Source organism: Cavia porcellus, unplaced genomic scaffold, assembly GCF_034190915.1.
Source record: "Cavia porcellus strain 051 isolate PalLab524CR breed Dunkin Hartley unplaced genomic scaffold, mCavPor4.1 scaffold_9, whole genome shotgun sequence".
NCBI lineage: Eukaryota > Metazoa > Chordata > Mammalia > Rodentia > Caviidae > Cavia > Cavia porcellus.
In genome coordinates this window covers 18,670,757-18,686,688 of record NW_026947492.1, presented here as the reverse complement: position 1 = coordinate 18,686,688, position 15,932 = coordinate 18,670,757, and the positions used below count along the sequence as shown (strand labels likewise).

Sequence of the window (15,932 nt, the reverse complement as noted above, 5' to 3'; positions counted from 1 at the left end):
TGCTATGGGAGAACCCAGTTAGGGGGGGAGGGAGGAAATGAAGGAAATAGACCTCAATATGCTTGCCAGAAGAAGTAGTGATTGAGCCAGAGGAGAGCATTCTGGGTAGAGGAGACAGCCTAGGCATGAGAACTGCAAGGCAATGAAAGTGAAAGCTGTGCGTGGAGGGAAGCAAGAGGTGAGACAAGTTTTGAGCAGGGCATGGGTCATGAAAGGGTTTGTGTCCCAGATGATGACTTGGACTCTTATTGACAATAGAAGTAATTAATGAACATAGACATATCAGCTTATTGCTTGTTTTAGGCAAATATCTGAATTTGACAGAAACAACATGGCTTTTCAACTAATTTATATCTAGAGGGATTTAAATGGCCTATGCAAAGGATACTCCCTAGAATTGCATAATTCTGGCAGTTTTAAAGAGAAATATTACATGTAAAGCAGCATGGTGTTGTGGGCTGACTGTGGTCTTTTGGAATCACATCAGTGCTCCAGGCACAGGGTTGGGAGTTAGCTGCAAGAAGAGGTGATAGCTGGGCATGGTGGGCTCATGCCCTGTAACCCAGCACTCGGGAGGCTGAGGCAGGAGGATCCTTGCGAGTTCGAGACCAGCCTGGGCTACAATGTGAGCTCAAGGCCAGCCTGAACTGCATAGTGAGACGCTGTCTCAAAAAGATACACACACACACACACACACACACACACACACAAAAGAATGAGGTTTTAAGTGAGGGGAGAGACTGAAGGCTGAAGGATGGGGCTCACTGGCACTTACGGAGTACTTTTTTTGTGTATTACTTTCTGTTTTAGTTCTAAGTGATTGCTACTCAGTGATTAGCTATGAATAAAGGTTTAGCATTCCCTGAGGTATTCAAACATTCTTGGGCTCATTAAAAGTTATGAAGGAGCCCATGGCCCATAATCCCAACTTTCAGTGAAGTGAATCTTAGGTTTCGATGATGAGAAGTATACCTGGATATCTCAAGGCTTCACCGATAACAATGCAGGTCACTTGCCTCTGTTTTTAAACCCCAAGAGCAGATTACAAGTAGATGCCATCAGTATCTCCTGGTTCATTTGGCAGATAACCCAGAGCATGGCAAGACTGATGACTTCCACAAAGTAAAATTGGACAAATTCTTAGGATTTCAGTCCACATCAAAGAGTTCCCAGGGTTTTGACATCTGTTAATTCTTACCATGTTGCTCACTTGCTCTTTGAGGTAAGCCAAGTATACACCCTAGAAGGGCCATGGGTTGAATATAGTGAGAACCTACCTCCATAAATAGCCTTTAGAACTCTCTTACAGAATTTCTAGGTTTTACTTCTGTTTATTTTTACTATCCTCATAGAATGTTCGAGACCTAATAGTTTAGTTCTTTGACTTGTGTTGCAGGTTTCATATTTATTTCCATATCTTAGTTATAGCTTCTTACAAATATGGGATATATAACTCATCTAAATCCAAGTTTAGCAATTCTGAGGTGGGTATTCTTTGTGTATTACTATGCGTGGCTTGTGAAGATGGTGAGCGACTTTACACAAAATTTTCTTACTCCATAGTTTTTGCTTAACTATGGGTGTTCATCACATACCCGTTTGGTGAGATGTTTAGGTTTTGAGGGTTCTAAGCCAGCCAGTAAAGTCATGAAGTCAACCACTGTGTCAATGTTATGCTTCTCCGTGGTTGTGTCCTTCAGCACACACAAGACACTCAGCCAGCTAAAAGAGATGAGCTCAGAGATGTTGGCTCGGAGGAAAAGAAGGATCACGTTGAGGTCATTGATGGGGCATCCGAGCATTTTTCTGCTGAGGAGATCAAAAGCTGGGAGCATCTCATAGATGGATAGGAGTCGTTTGTCCCACCGACATAGTCGTGTGAGGTTGTATATTATCACTGGAACCAAGAGGGTATATATTGCTGCACTAGAGAGGCTGATAATCTGGAAAACAGACAAGGAGGTCAGCCTGCATGTGATCAGGTCGGGGACGTGGGTCGCATCATGCAGCATCCCTGTCTTGATGGAACAGCTGAATTCTTCTTGAAAGAAGATACTCAGGTGGAAATGACCAAGGTACAGGTAAATGGCCGCCGTGAAGAGGAGCAGGAGGGAGTTCTTTAGGAGGTAGGCGGCCACTAGTGAATGTGAGCGCTGCTTACATGCCAGGTACCGCTCTAGCAAGGGAAATTCAAAGTATCGTTCTTTCCGGGCCCTGGGCAGGGGGAGAAAGGAGGCACAGTTAGGAAGAGCAGTTTAGGATGTCACCCTGTGTGTCATGTGGGAAAGTAACATATGAATATTCAACAGGGTGTTCTTGGTGCATATGGAAATCTGCCATCGCTTCACGTGATTTTCCCTCCGAAACAGCTGTGCAAGGATACCTTGACTCTCCTCGTAATGAGTGCAGTCTGATAAACTCGGAGATGATCAGTGAGTTGTGAATGGTCACAGAATACTTAGGCCAACAAGGCAGACTGAGGGTCTAAGCTGAAGGAGTCTTGTCTGTGTTACCTTTAGACAATGTTAGCATCCTGTGTGTGGCTACAGCTTTGTTGCTCCAACCTGTCTCCAGACACATACACTAATGTATCTGAAGCATCCAGGTGTCAAATGAATGAATGACTAGAAAGATAAATGATTTCAGGGAAAGAGGAGGCGGTGGAATAGCAGCTTTCTGTCACCTGGTGTACGTTGAATATTCCCTTTCCCAAATGCTTTGGGCCAGAAGTGTTTCAGATTTTGAAGTTTTGTTTTTTGTTTTGGATTTTGGCATATTTACATAGAATTCACCAAGGATGCAAAAAAATTTTGGATTTTGGGTGATTCAGTTAGGGACACTCAACCTATAGTTAGAATTTTGAAGGAACTAGGGAGAGAGGTCGTGCATGCCTGTGATCCCAGCACTCGTAAGGCTGAGGCAGGAGGATTGCCATGTGTTTGAGATCAGCCTGAGTTACATAGTTTAAGGCCAGCCTGCACTACAAAGTGCAGACCCTCTTTCAAGATGCAAAAACAAAAACAAATACAAAAAATAGTTTGAAAAATGTAGTTGGTGACTATGTTGAGGCCTTGGGCAAAAATTTGGGAGAATTCATATGTTTTTGATAGGCCTGGGGTGGGGGGTGCTCAAGGCTTCTGAGCAGGAGAATAGGGTACACAGGTGGTACTTTAGAGAGATAAATCCTTTTGTGGCTCAGTGTGATTATATGTAAACTACAGGTAGAGCCCTTTCCCTTTTAGAGGAACTACAGAAAATTCACGACGTTACATGCAAACACTTTAGGATGAGCAAGGATGATCTAAAGATTGCTCTGCATGGACACCATCTCAATGCTCAAACAAACGCCTTAGAAAAGGTGGAGAAGCAGCTCACTTGTCCAGCTCATCCCAGAAGACATGGGGGTCGGAGCTCTTCTGCCGGATCTTCAGCATGTGCTGCACCAGGCGGATGGAGCGATTGTAGGATTTGTCCAGCTCGCTGATGATGAACAGCAGGTCCGAGCTGAGGGCCGGCACGGCCGCACACTGCCACAGCAGCACTGGCAGGTACATGGCAACAGCCAGGCCCATTAGGGAGTAGGGTAGCGCCTGCAGGGTGAGAGCTGGCTGAGGAGGGAGTCTGGGGTGCTGAGCCTTGAGGGACAGCACTGAGTGAGGGGCTCACTTCTCCCCTGTTCCTGCCTCAGGGGGAAAGATGGCATTCGGAATGGGCCCAGACTCTCTTGATGGGGAAGAGTATGATAAGACCTGGTAGAGAAGGAATTGTAGGTCTTTTTTCCTTCACAGATCTGTGATCTATATAGTCTTTTTTGATCTATGGGCTGAATAGAGAACCAAAGAGAGGAGAAAGGGCAAAGATGAGAGAGAGAGAGACAGAGAGACAGACAGTGGGATGTAGGAGAGTGGGGAAGAGACACAGCAGTTGAGAGATCTCCCATGCCTGTGTGTCAGGCTGGGTAGCCAGCCTGAGGTCCTGGCCAACAGTGGCCATGCATACCAGAGGACAGAGAAATCCCATTTTTTCCGTTTAGCTTTCCTTGGCTTCTCAGATGTACACTGTCTCCCCCCGCCCCATTCATCCTTGGATTCTTGCTGATGTTGAACAATGACCCTATTTTGAAATTCTTAGAAAGTTCCCTCATGTATATAGATACATAAATTGACTTTTAGTTAGGAGTGCATAAACCTTGTCTCTTCAGCTATGTTGTTAGCATCTCTAGATAAGGAATTGAGATGACTTGAATTGTGTTTGTAGTTTCTATCCTATTCCAAATATGTGGGTGCTTTAATCCTTAGTATCTCAGAATGAAACCATATTTGGAAATGATTTGTAGATATAATTAGTTACTTTGAAACGATGTAATATTAAGAATGGAGTGGGCTCCTAATCCAGTATAACTGTTGTCTTGAAACACACAGACACACAGAGACACACAGGCACGTGGAATATATCATCCTACAGTTAAGTGTTGGTTCTTCTAAGGGTTGTGAGAGACAGATCTTCTAGACCCTTCCCTTTGGCTGGCAGGTGCAGTACCCTGAGTTTTCTTCCTGTGTGCACATCTACCTCCTGATATGTGTGTGTGTGTGTGTGTGTGTGTGTGTGTGTGTGTGTGTGCTTTTCCTAAACAAAGTGCTTCAAGAGAAAATAGAACCTTTTCACTTCTATTCAAGAAATGGCACTCCTTGAAAAATCAGCCTTCCATCCTACAGAGGGTTTTTTTAGGTTTGAAGTAGAGTTTGGGTTTAGAAAGCTGCTTAGAGGTTTTGATGATCAGGTATTTTGACTCTACTAACATGTCAATCCGCTTGTTAATATCTTGAATTTTTGTCTATCCAGGGCTTGCTTGAACTGCCAGTGACGGAGACTTCCTGGGCTTTCTCCATTAACTCCCTGGTTTTATTGGAATCCTAGAACTGTAACATTTTGAGGCCTAGTAAGTGATTTGTACCCAGAAAACACTGTGAGTGACTTCTCACTAACACTGAACTGAAAATAATTCTATCCCTATTCCCTCATGACCCCCACCAAGATGACAGTCGAGGATAAAAAGACGTACTCTTCCAAAGACAGTGAAATCAGGGGAGGTAACGAGAGCAACAAAACGGTAAAGCTGGAAAGGAGCTGTGTGATAGAGGACATCACTGCACAGACCAGATGGGGAGCTGGGACAGGGGCAAGCAAGCTATTTGGGACTCAGGGCCAGAAAGCCTCTAGTTTGGGTGAAAACCTTACCAAATGAAAGGGTAGTTAGAGCTGAAAATAGGGAAGTTGAAAAGTCTGTGTGAAGAACAGCTTGGCAGCTGTTTTCTGTAAGGTGATATACTCTGGCAACCACTCCTTCCTTCCCCTATCCAGAGGCTTGAGGTTTGCTCTGCGGAGACAAAAGCAGATTAAACTCTGCATCTGAGTCCTCTGAGGGCAGAGGAACCGTGATGAGCAGCTGGGTGAACACTGGCACACCCTGTGGCCAAGTTCCCAGAGCGGGGCAGCCAGGCTTAATACCAGCTGCACCCTGGCCTGCCCCACAGATGAAGGACTGAGTGGTTTGCTCTTAGACAAAACTGACCACCCCAGAGAAAAGACTATTGTATTACTGTTTGTCTCTTCGAGGTTTTTTCCTAATGAAGTAGATCAAAGAAGCCACCTTTAACTAAGGCTGTCTGTTGTCAAGCTTCTCCCACAGGCACAGAGCTTCTGATGAGATAGAAACAGTCAGCCAAGGGTCAGTGCGCATTTGAAGAATGTTTGAAACATGCAAGTAAGCGGAGCAAGGGTAGGGAAAGAGCAGTGTGAGTCCAGGCTGAGCCCTTCCGCTCAGCTGGCCTGACGGAGAGTTGGGTCTGCTTTACCTTGTGGGGCCAGAGGGATTTTGTCTTGTACTTGCCGGCCTCGTCCTGTTCATGGTGAACCAGTGAGTCCCAACAGGAACTGTCCACGTAAGCAGCCTGCTGCACGCTGAAGTTACTGGGAGCGAAGCAGCTCATTGGAGACCCTGGAACAGGGTTAGAGCTTTGAGATGGCCCTGAGGTGGAGTGGGGTCATCATCTAAGAGTTTGTAAGGGGCTACCTCCACAGTTGTTGGTCAACTTTTGTGTCTGGTAAGCACATAAGACGGCATCTTCCCATGCCTTCTTTCCAAACCCAGTTTTCTGGGTTTGGCACTGCTCTGTCACAGGAAGACAGGGAATGACTAGAGCCAGCACTGCCATTTGCCCCTTGCCTTCCAGTGCTCTGACAGCATGTTAGGTATGGCAGTGCTTGTTTCTCAGGGCGGCCCCAGGCAGGCAGCCAGTGGTGGCCCCTACACTCCTGCTGTTTGGCACCACAGGGCTTGTGGCTTGATGGTGATGTCTCCTTGCTGAACAACTGGTATCTTGTGGATTCTAAAATGTACAGAAGTAATTGCCTGGACTTCGGAGCCCAACTCATGCAAACCGGCATGTGAGTGGTGCTGAAGGAAAGCAGGATTGGAGGAAGGTCTCTGACATTTTTGTTTTTCCATCATTCTCCGAAAAGAGGCACAGTGGGGAACCAATACCTTTCTGTCTCTTGCGGATGAATGTAGAGGCAGCAGCAAGCTGGCATATCTCACTGGGAAATGCACCGTGCTAACAAGGAAGAAGACCAAAAGATGGAGGGAGCAGGTGAGAGAGGCAGATTACCTTCTCATACCACAAGGAGTGTAATCATGATGTATTATGAACATTACTAGTGAAAAAACAGAAACTAAGGGGGGAAAAAAGCAAACCAGAGGTCCCATTTCTTAGGAAGTTCATATTCTCTTTAATAGAGGTAGTGGATTTGCTAAGTTATCCAGCACCTGACACTGTGTATTTGTGTATGTTAATGTGTGCGGCAGGAGTTTGTGGAGAGAAAGCAGTAGATTTATCCAGCTTTCATGAATAACGCAGTGTTAGGTACTTCACATATGTTCTCAAATTAGCAGCCTTGGAGGTGGAGGTGGAAAGAAGGCTCAGAGAAAACAAGAGACTTATTAACAATGTGGCTAAGACAAGGATATCTCAGGCCCAGAAAAGATGCTAGGGCCTCACCTTAGGAAAACCTATAGGAAAACCAGAGTGAAAGACTCATTATTGAAATGACACAAAATACATGAAACTGCCTTTGCAGCTCTTTATTTTTATTGCACGATTTTGGAGGTAATTTAAAACCATCTGGGCATCTCTGCTTTGCTGATGCCTAGACTCCTACCATGGGCTGCTCCTTGATCTGGCCCAGTATTGTGAAACCTTGCTATATGGGAACTGTCTCACTTCTGAGTTCGTGTAAGCAGTGCAATAAAGTGAGGTCTTAAAAGCAACTTACCGGAGGAGAACTCCTGGGCGAACGCCAGGGACATCAGCAACAAGGGAAAGCCTACAGCGACGAACTTGACCATCCTGTCCAGGGGCAGCTCCAGGCGCAGACCTTTGAGGTGGGAGCCTCTGCGGTCGGGCAGCAGGGCATCAGAGAGCATGTACTCTGCAGCGGTGTGTGCCAGCGACATGATGCTGCCGAACTTCGGGCCACAGAGGTGGCAAGAGGTGTCCTGGGATGGTAGGGTGAGACGAGCGCTTCAGGCAGACGGTGCTGTAGCCACAGCCTCACGGACATCTGTGCTAGGGGTAGGCAGTGGGTCTCTAAATACCTGCCGGGAACCTGAGCCAGGCACCCCGGTAATTAGTGGGTCCTGGCTGAGGAGGGTCGGGCTTCATGTGTGGCTGGTGCCAGGCTGCTCGCTTTGGATCGATGAAATCCATGGCTTTATGCTGCCCTCTCATTAATAAAGTATTTTCAGCAGGGTGGTGCAGAGGAGGAGGGCTGTGGGGTCAGGCTCCCCATGTAATTGATGTGGAATTTGGGTGGGGATTGCTTAAATGTGTTGAAGCCCTTCATTTTGTGGTTTGGGGTGGGAACGGACTCAGCCCAGGTTGCTTACTCTACAGAGGAGTTTTTGTTCAGTCTCTTTCCCAGAAACTGTTCTGTACTTGATGTTAAATTTTCTGTCCTGATCCTGGTTTTCTTCTCAAACATTTCAGCATATTTATAATTTCCATTTTCTTTTTTAGCCCCATCGGTTCCCTAGAAATCTGGGGGCTGTGCTCACTCTGTAATTGTATGATTTCAGTAGAGTTGCTTTGTCTCATTTTTCTCATCTCTCGAGCGGTGGTATGTTAGGATGCTAAGGATTGTGGGGATCAAGAGTGCTGTATGTGAAAGTGCTCTGTGAGCTGGAAAGTGAGCAGAGCAAGTGCTGTCGTTTAGATAAGTGTCCCCTAAAAGGCCCTATGTGGCAGGCTTGGTCCCCCATCTAGGGTGCAATTGGGAGATGGCAGAATCTAGTGGAAGGAAGTTAGTTCACTTGGGAGCACTGCGTTTTGAACCCAGGACTTTTGCTCTAATCTGCAACCCAAGCCCTTTTTTATTTTTAGTCAGGGCCTTGCTGAGTTGCCTAAGCCGGGCTCAAAGTTGTGACCTTCCTGCTTCATGCTCCATTGTCTTTCTCTTTGGTGTCCTGATGGCCATGAATGGGCAGCTTCTTCTGCCGTTGTGTTGGCACCATGATGAACTGTGCTGCCACAGGCCCGAAGCAATAGGGCCAAGTGATCAGGCAGTGAAACCACGGGCCAAAATAAGTATTTTCTCTCATTAAGTTGATCACATCTGGTGTTTTGTCACAGTGATGGAAAGTGTGATGCAAATATCTGCTCTTCAAATTGGGGTGTTGGATGAGAGAATAGGGTATTCTTGTCACTGGTGTCTTCACATTTGTTTTTAGATGCCCTTGACAGGCCTACATGCTAGTTCTTTTTGGCTGTATCCTTCCCCTAAGTCAAAGAGTCCATTGGTCTAAGGAGTTGCCTGTTTTATACCTACACAGGTCCTATGCAGCACGAGTTCACTCTTGTAGCACAGTAGACTGTGGAATTCCTGCCCTAATGGTTTCAGCTTGCTGCTTCTGGGACCTGTGTGGCCTTTTTCCTCAAGTGCATTCTCAAGATTGTGGTACTGGGTGCACATTCAGGCTTTAGGGTGCTTGGATGTGGGGGTTTGGATGGAATTTAGAAGTCCTGGGGTGTCCACTTGTGAAATTGTGAGATTGTGTTTGCTGATTACAACTTAGCTGGGTTTAGAAGAAAAGGCTGTTGGACTGAGGACGTGGTAAAATAGAAAGAGTCTAAATTTGAATGTAGCATTCCTGATCATTATGGTGTATGTATGTGTGTGTGTGCGTGTGCGTATAGGCAGATAGAACATATTTTTTTAAACTGTCCATTAGCTGGGTTTATAACATTTCATATTTAGAGACATGGTATGTGGGTCTCTGTGTTGGAATTTTTTTAAATGGGCCCACACACTTGGCCTGGATCTGCTTCTCATTCTACAAGACAAGACACCTCTGACTCACATCTGCCTCGTGTGTACTATCTGGACTAACCCAGGCATGGGAACATCAGAACAGATTATTTATTTCTGTTTTCCATTTCCCTCTCCACACTCTCATTTTGCTATCTTTTAATTATGTGTGTTTCCCCCAAATGCTTATTTTGGGCTTGAATGCATATATATTCTTTTGCTTCTCAAAAATATTTATGTATTTTTGGAACCTAATACACATTAAAATGCACATATGTATACAGGTCTATAGATTTTTTACCTCATCAGGAAGCAGAGCCCAGAAACCACCTCTGTGCTTCTTTCTAATAATTTTTACTTCCCAAAAGGTGATCATTATCCTAACTTTAAATAGCATAAATTAGTTTTGCATTTTTAATACATTGTATAAGTGGAATCATCTATATATAGTCTTTTGTGGCTTCTTTTACTCTATTTATGAGGATGATTAATTTTGCTGCCTGATTTTTGTACTTTATACACATGGAATTATATGTACTTTTGGTATCTGGATTCTCTGTTAAAAAAAATTTTTTTTTCCTTTGGTACCAGGGATTGAACTCATGACCTCACACTTACCAAGCAAGCGCTTGAACTGCTGAGCTAAATTCCCAGCTCTGTTAAAATATTTTTGAGATTTATTCTTTCTGTTATATGTGTTCAAAATCGATTACATAAAAAATTGTATAGAAAGTTAGGGCTTAACACAATAGCAAAACCAGTACTCATTCCAGAGAGTCTATAGTTTGGAAATTTAGGAACAATTTAGCTGAGTTGCTCTGGCTCAGGGCCCATTAAGGCTGCAGACATCCACAAGTATGGATGGACTATGGTATCTACCTGCAGACTCACTTGGTGGATATTGGCTGGGAGCCTCATTTCTTTTTTTTTTTTTTTTTTTCTTATCGGTACCAGGGATCGAACTCACGACTGCCTGCTTGCAAGGCAGGTGCTTATGCCGCTGAGCTAAATCCCCAGCCCCTAAATCTTAATTGCTTTTTTTTTTTTTTTGTCTTTTTCATTTTTATCGGTACCGGGGATTGAACTCACGACTGCCTGCTTGCAAGGCAGGTGCTTATGCCGCTGAGCTAAATCCCCAGCCCCGGGAGCCTCATTTCTAACTGAGTGCTTGGGGTTGACCACCTTCTTCTCTAATTAGTCTCTTACAGGACAACGCGACATGTGGTTTTCCCAGAACAAATGATCTAAGGGAAACCACAGTGCCTTTTATGATCTAAGCTTTGAAGTTGGAACTGCTATTTCTGATTTTTATAATTCACTAGAAGACAGTCAGTAAGTTTAACCTGCATCCAAAGGAGGTAAATTAGGTTGTATAATAATTTTGAAGGAATGTCAAGTAATGTAATGTACTATTTTAATTTGCTATATTGCATGAATTATTTGAGGACATTCTCCATTATTAAATCCAAATGTCAAATTTATTAACATGTTACTCATAATATCTTTATATAGTAATATTTTATTATGTAATCTAAAATATATGGCACAGTTGAATTTTACCTACAGAGAATACCTATGGTCTTTAATTCCGTCATTAGCATTTTACAGAACTTGCTTTTTAATTGATGAATCTATCTATCCCTTCCTCCACCCACCAATCTTTTTAAAAAGTGCATTTCAAAGTAAATCACAGACACTAATATTCTTTTCCCTAAGAAGTTTAGAATGTACATCATTAATTATACTGTATTTCAAGATGTATTGAATTTTTTTTCTCTACAAGGTAAAATTCACATAAAGTCAACTGCACAAAGTTTTATGTGTACACATGGAGTCTGACAAATACATATACCCATGTAATTCATACACCTTAAAGGTTAGAACATTGTCATCATTCCAGAAAATTACATTCAATACTTTTTTGGACATGCTGGTCTTGTTGGTGAAAATCTTCATGCTTTGATCTAATTCACACATCTTTTACTTTCTTAATAACATTACTCAAAGTTCTTTTAAAATTCCTATCACTAACTCCATAATCGGAGAAATTTATGCATCATTTTTGCTGTCTGCTTTTTGCCTTCATTGTTGCTCATTGCTATAATTCATATCTGGCCTATCTCCCAAAGCCCACTGTGTTAAAAGTCTTGGTCCCTGGCCTCCAGCTATTAAGAGAAACTTTAAGAGAAGGGGCCTAGCCGTAATCCTAGCTATCTGGAGGTTGAAGCAGGAGGACAGCAGATTTAAGCCTGTTGTTGGTATTGTAGTGAGACCTTGTCATGATACATGTCAATGGCCCCCAAGCTTCATGAATTATGGACTTGACCAAATCTAACGTTTGTGATTGGTTCGTTGTCTAGCGCTTGGATTGGTGGTGTGAGTGCTACAACCCGCCTACGGGTGGAGCCAGCATAAAGTGTATTGGCAGCAAGATGGCGTCTCTCTCTCTCCCTGTTGCTAGTTCTTGTCTTACTGTTTTGCAGCCGGCCATGAACAACAGCCCAGCCATAACACCCTGCCGCTCGGAGCCAGCTGAGTATGGACTGAAACCTCCGAGAACTGTAAGAAATAAACCTTTCCTTCCCTAACTTTGGGCGTCAGACTAGTAAAAAGTAACCAAGACAGCCCTTATCTCAAAATGAGAATTATAAAGGGCTAGTGATATAGCTAGGGATTCCCTGGGACCAATCCCCAGTGAGTACCATGGGGGAGGGGGAAGATGGGGCCGTATAGGAGATCTTGGGTGACTGGAGGTATTCCTTTGAAAGGGATAATGGGAATTGAATCCATATCTCTACCCCATTTTTGCTTTCAGGTTCAATGAGATAAGTTTTTCTCTGTCACAAGTTTGTCCCTTGATGCTCTGCCTCACCCCAGGTCGAAAGCAATGTCGCCAACCGAGCATGAATTGAGACCTCCAATATGAAGCTTTTTTTGGTCTTTTTCCTTTTTATTGGTACCAGGGATCGAACTCATGACTGCCTGCTTTCAAGGCAGGCGCTTATGCTGCTGAGGTAAACCCCCAGCTGCCCCCCCCCCCTTTTTATGAGTCGATTATTCTAAATTTTTGTTCTAGTACTAAAAACTGTCATAAACCCTTTCACTTTGCATTTTTAGTGATTTTTCACTATATGTTGAATAGTGTATAAAAACCCCATGAGAACCAGATGCTGTAAGTAAAGCTATCTTTTAACAAAAGTGGTTCTTGTTTCTGTTTCTAGACCTTTAGGATGAGGCATTGGTTGCATTGTAATGTCCAGTCAGAGTTAAGCCTGGTGAGGGTTATCTTGGAGTTTTATTAAGATTTGGTCTACATTTAGCTTTTCTCATTCTGAAGTCTGATCTTTCCAGGTTTTGGTTAAAAGCCCATTAGGTCTCTGTTTTGTAACCTGTGAAAGACTGTGAGAGGTTCTGTTTTTCTCCTCAGAGGATGTTTGTTTAATTATTTAGTGTCTTACTGCAGGTAGCTTCAAAATATGGCAGATGTTTTGAAGGGGAGGCAGGCTCTGTGAGGTTAATACTGGGTCCTACTTCTGGAATGTCTTTAGTCCCTAAGCACCACAGGGTAGAGGAAATTTCACTTTGTGTGTTAGAAGATTTGTGCTAGTTCTCAGTCCACTTAACTTCAGAACAAAACAAAATAGCTGTATGTCTGAAGTGCCTTGAGTTCCCAGCTGTCACTCCACCCAGGTATCAGCCATGGGAAACTTCGTGAGCTCAGTTTCCCCCAGTGGAAGCTGGCTGCTTGGATCAAGGCCAATGGCAAGTTGGTGCCCAGAGCAGAAGAGTTTTCTAGGGCAACAACTGGAGATTGTTACCTTTTATCATAATGATTCTTTTTTCCCCAGACTTCATTTTATCATATCCTTATTTGTTCAGTAGCTTTCTGATAGTCAGAGGACAGTGTTTATAATTAATATAGCCTTTTCTGTTTGTTGCCATGGGAGCATTCGTCTGTGACAGTGTATTACACTTTACTCAGAAGCCTCCATTATGATTTTAACATACCTAAGTGATGTTCTATTTTATATCTCATCCCTTTTCATACTTAAAAAATCTCTTAGCCTTGTCCCTCTAAAGTCAATCCGTGTTGCTCAGGCCCATTTGCTCATTACTCCCAGACTGACCATGGGAGATTATGTTTGGTGCAAAGGAAAGGCTTTACTTAAACCTAGCTCGAGGAGATGAGCTCATATTGACAGAAACTGCCATCTTATGCTATCTAGGTGTGCAAAGGCTTTTTTTTTTTTTTTTTTTTTAATAAGAAACAGAGGGGCAAAGGAGTATGGTAAGATGATAGACAGCCCCAGTTCCCCTTTCTCTTCCTGGCCACCTTCTCCTCCCTCCCTTCCTTACAACCATTCACCTGGGCTGAGGAGAGAAGAGTGCGGCCATTACGCCCTCAGCTGGATAAAGTCTGGAAGTATGGCTTGTCTCCAAAGGAATAACTGTAACTGTTAAAGATTTATTTTGCCCTTCTGGTTTCATTGTGATGTCCACAGCTCCTACTGCTACAACAGATTTTGGTTTACCTGCTCACTTTTCTATTGATGAATACTCATTTTGCTTCTACTGCGTGTGCCACAAGCATCATCCATTTTCCTCATGGTCTCACAAGAGAATTCAGTGGGGCTTTGTATCCCACTGATTAGAATATCTAGATCTTATAGGGCTACCAGTGTTTTGTTATTTTAATTTGTATTTCTATTGCTAATACATTTGAGTGTATGGGCTTCAACTATTTCTGTGTAACAAACTGCTTTAAAACTTAACGGCTTTAGACAGTGAACATTTATTACTTCCCAGTTTCTATAGGTCAGGAGTTCGGTGGGCACTTAGCTGGTTTGTACTGGCTCCATGCTGCTCACTAGGTCACGTCCAAGAGACTGGCTGTTCATCTGAGGGCCTGACTGGGGCTGGAAAATTCACATCCCTCATGTCTGCCTTGCATGGCTCTTGGCAGAAGATCTTCGTATGACGGAAGGTCTTTCTGCCTCATGGCTCTTCAGTTGTGGCTGACTGAGTGCTCTCACTATATGGCTCTGACTTTCTGGTGGGCAGTTCAGAGAGAACAGGGCAGAGACATGAATGCATCAGATGCATAGAAAAATCCCACAGTTGCTGCTGACGTCTTTGGGGCTGTCCTTTGTGAAGTTGTTGGGGAGGATACTAGATGGAAAAAGGGAGATGAAGCAAGTCTAGTGACTGCAAAATGGGATTAAGCCAAGAAGAACATCTTTGTGAGCCATGGTGGCACGGATTTGTAATCCTAGGTACTTGGAAAACTGAGACACAAGGATTTCAAGTTCAAGACCAATTTGGGAAACTTAGAGATTTTTGCCTCAAAAATAAATGGCTAGAGATGTAGGTCAGGGATGGGCACTTGCCTAGTATGTGTGAGGCCCTGGGTTCTATCCCAATCACTGCGAAAAGAAAAAAAATGGTCAAAGCAATATCGTATTCTACTGCTCAAGAGAAGTAATGGCTGCAGGATGACCCAGGACGGAATAGCTTTAACCTAAGATTTGGTGTTTACTATTGAGTTGATTAACCTCATTGTAAACATGACACCTATTGGTAAGAAACTGACTTGAGGAAATGTGATGACAGCAATTATTGCTCATCCTGCAACACCTGACTGGGACAAATATAAGGAAGAAGTAGAATTGTGACAAATATCCTCAACAAAATGTTATGTTCTTCTTCAACACAAATGTTCTAGTCACTTTCTTGTCACTGGAAAAAATTATCCAACACCCACAACTTAAAGAGAAGAGGTTATTTTGGTTCATGCTTTTTAGAACGTTCAGTCCATAGTCAGCGGGTCCGAGGACAGAATTATCATGGCATCCAGGAAGCAGGGAGAGAAGGGAGAAATTAGGGACAAAAACACACGCTTCCAGGTTTCCCCCTCGGTGACCCAGCTCCTGCCGGGCCCCACACCCTGAAAGAACCTTTCGTTCCTATATTTATCAGTGAATGAATCCACGGATGCATATAGCACCCCCATGAACTTTTGGGGACTTTTTAATCCAAGCCACAACACCAAACTTCATCAGCATTTCAGGGGTAATAACACAGCAGCTGCAGAGATCCTCACATAATGAATTTCTGATACAGCATATGTGGGGCTGTGGAGCTGGTGGTTAAAAGTGAAAGAGTGATTAAGACCAGGTTTCCCCCATGGGACTTGATAGATGCTGCAAAGAGGAGGAGCTAGAATTCCGGCTGGAATGAACACTACCCCTGTCATTTTCTGCCACTATTCTACTACAGATTGGAAGCCTGCGATAAGGCCAAGTATAGGCATCACTCCACGGACTATTCCCCAAGTTTTATACATCTCAGTACTGCTAGTATTTGCCAGGAACCGAGCTAGCCAGGGATTATTTCAGAGGTTTGTATGGTTAGAAAAGGCGGTACCTGGAGTTTTTACTGCCTGCCATATGTTCACCTTTTAAATGTTTTATTTCTTGGTTTGGTGCATATACTTTGCTTTTGTAATCTAATACTTTCTCATACAGGTAATCCTACAATACTCCCCACAATGTGATAATGTAAGGTGAACA

At 43.6% G+C, this 15,932-nt stretch overlaps 1 protein-coding gene and 1 long non-coding RNA gene across 3 annotated transcripts in view; one reads left to right on the top strand and one right to left on the bottom strand.

Moving 5' to 3' along the window:
- Positions 1 to 1,574: 1,574 nt before the first annotated feature.
- On the bottom strand, positions 1,575 to 7,513 carry Panx3 (pannexin 3). The gene is made up of 4 exons (XM_003472717.4): positions 7,333 to 7,513; positions 5,856 to 5,998; positions 3,376 to 3,590; positions 1,575 to 2,214 (listed from the first exon to the last, which is right to left on the bottom strand). The coding sequence occupies exons 1-4, from the start codon at positions 7,511 to 7,513 to the stop codon at positions 1,575 to 1,577; spliced, it is 1,179 nt and encodes a 392-aa protein (XP_003472765.1).
- LOC106028260 (uncharacterized) overlaps positions 1,950 to 15,932 on the top strand; it is a 41,323-nt gene continuing 27,340 nt past the window's right edge. The window contains exons 1-6 of one of the 2 annotated variants that reach the window (XR_010049707.1): positions 1,950 to 2,432; positions 3,243 to 3,548; positions 4,843 to 4,939; positions 6,523 to 6,650; positions 11,847 to 11,924; positions 12,179 to 15,932. The exon at positions 12,179 to 15,932 is cut by the window's right edge and continues 27,340 nt beyond it. This is a non-coding gene — a long non-coding RNA (uncharacterized LOC106028260). Of the gene's footprint in view, positions 3,549 to 4,842; positions 4,940 to 6,522; positions 6,651 to 11,846; positions 11,925 to 12,178 lie in introns of both variants that reach the window. The other variant, XR_010049706.1, reaches the window with a different exon arrangement.

Bases quoted from the DNA above. Each gene is read 5' to 3' on its own strand.
- Panx3 (XM_003472717.4), bottom strand. From the start codon at position 7,513: ATGTCGCTGGCACACACCGCTGCAGAGTACATGCTCTCTGATGCCCTG. The intron at 5,999-7,332 runs GTAAGTTGCTTT...ACCCTGTTCCAG, and splicing joins CGCCCAGGAGTTCTCCTCCG to GGTCTCCAATGAGCTGCTTC. The intron at 2,215-3,375 runs GTGAGCTGCTTC...CCCCCTGCCCAG, and splicing joins TTCTGGGATGAGCTGGACAA to GGCCCGGAAAGAACGATACT.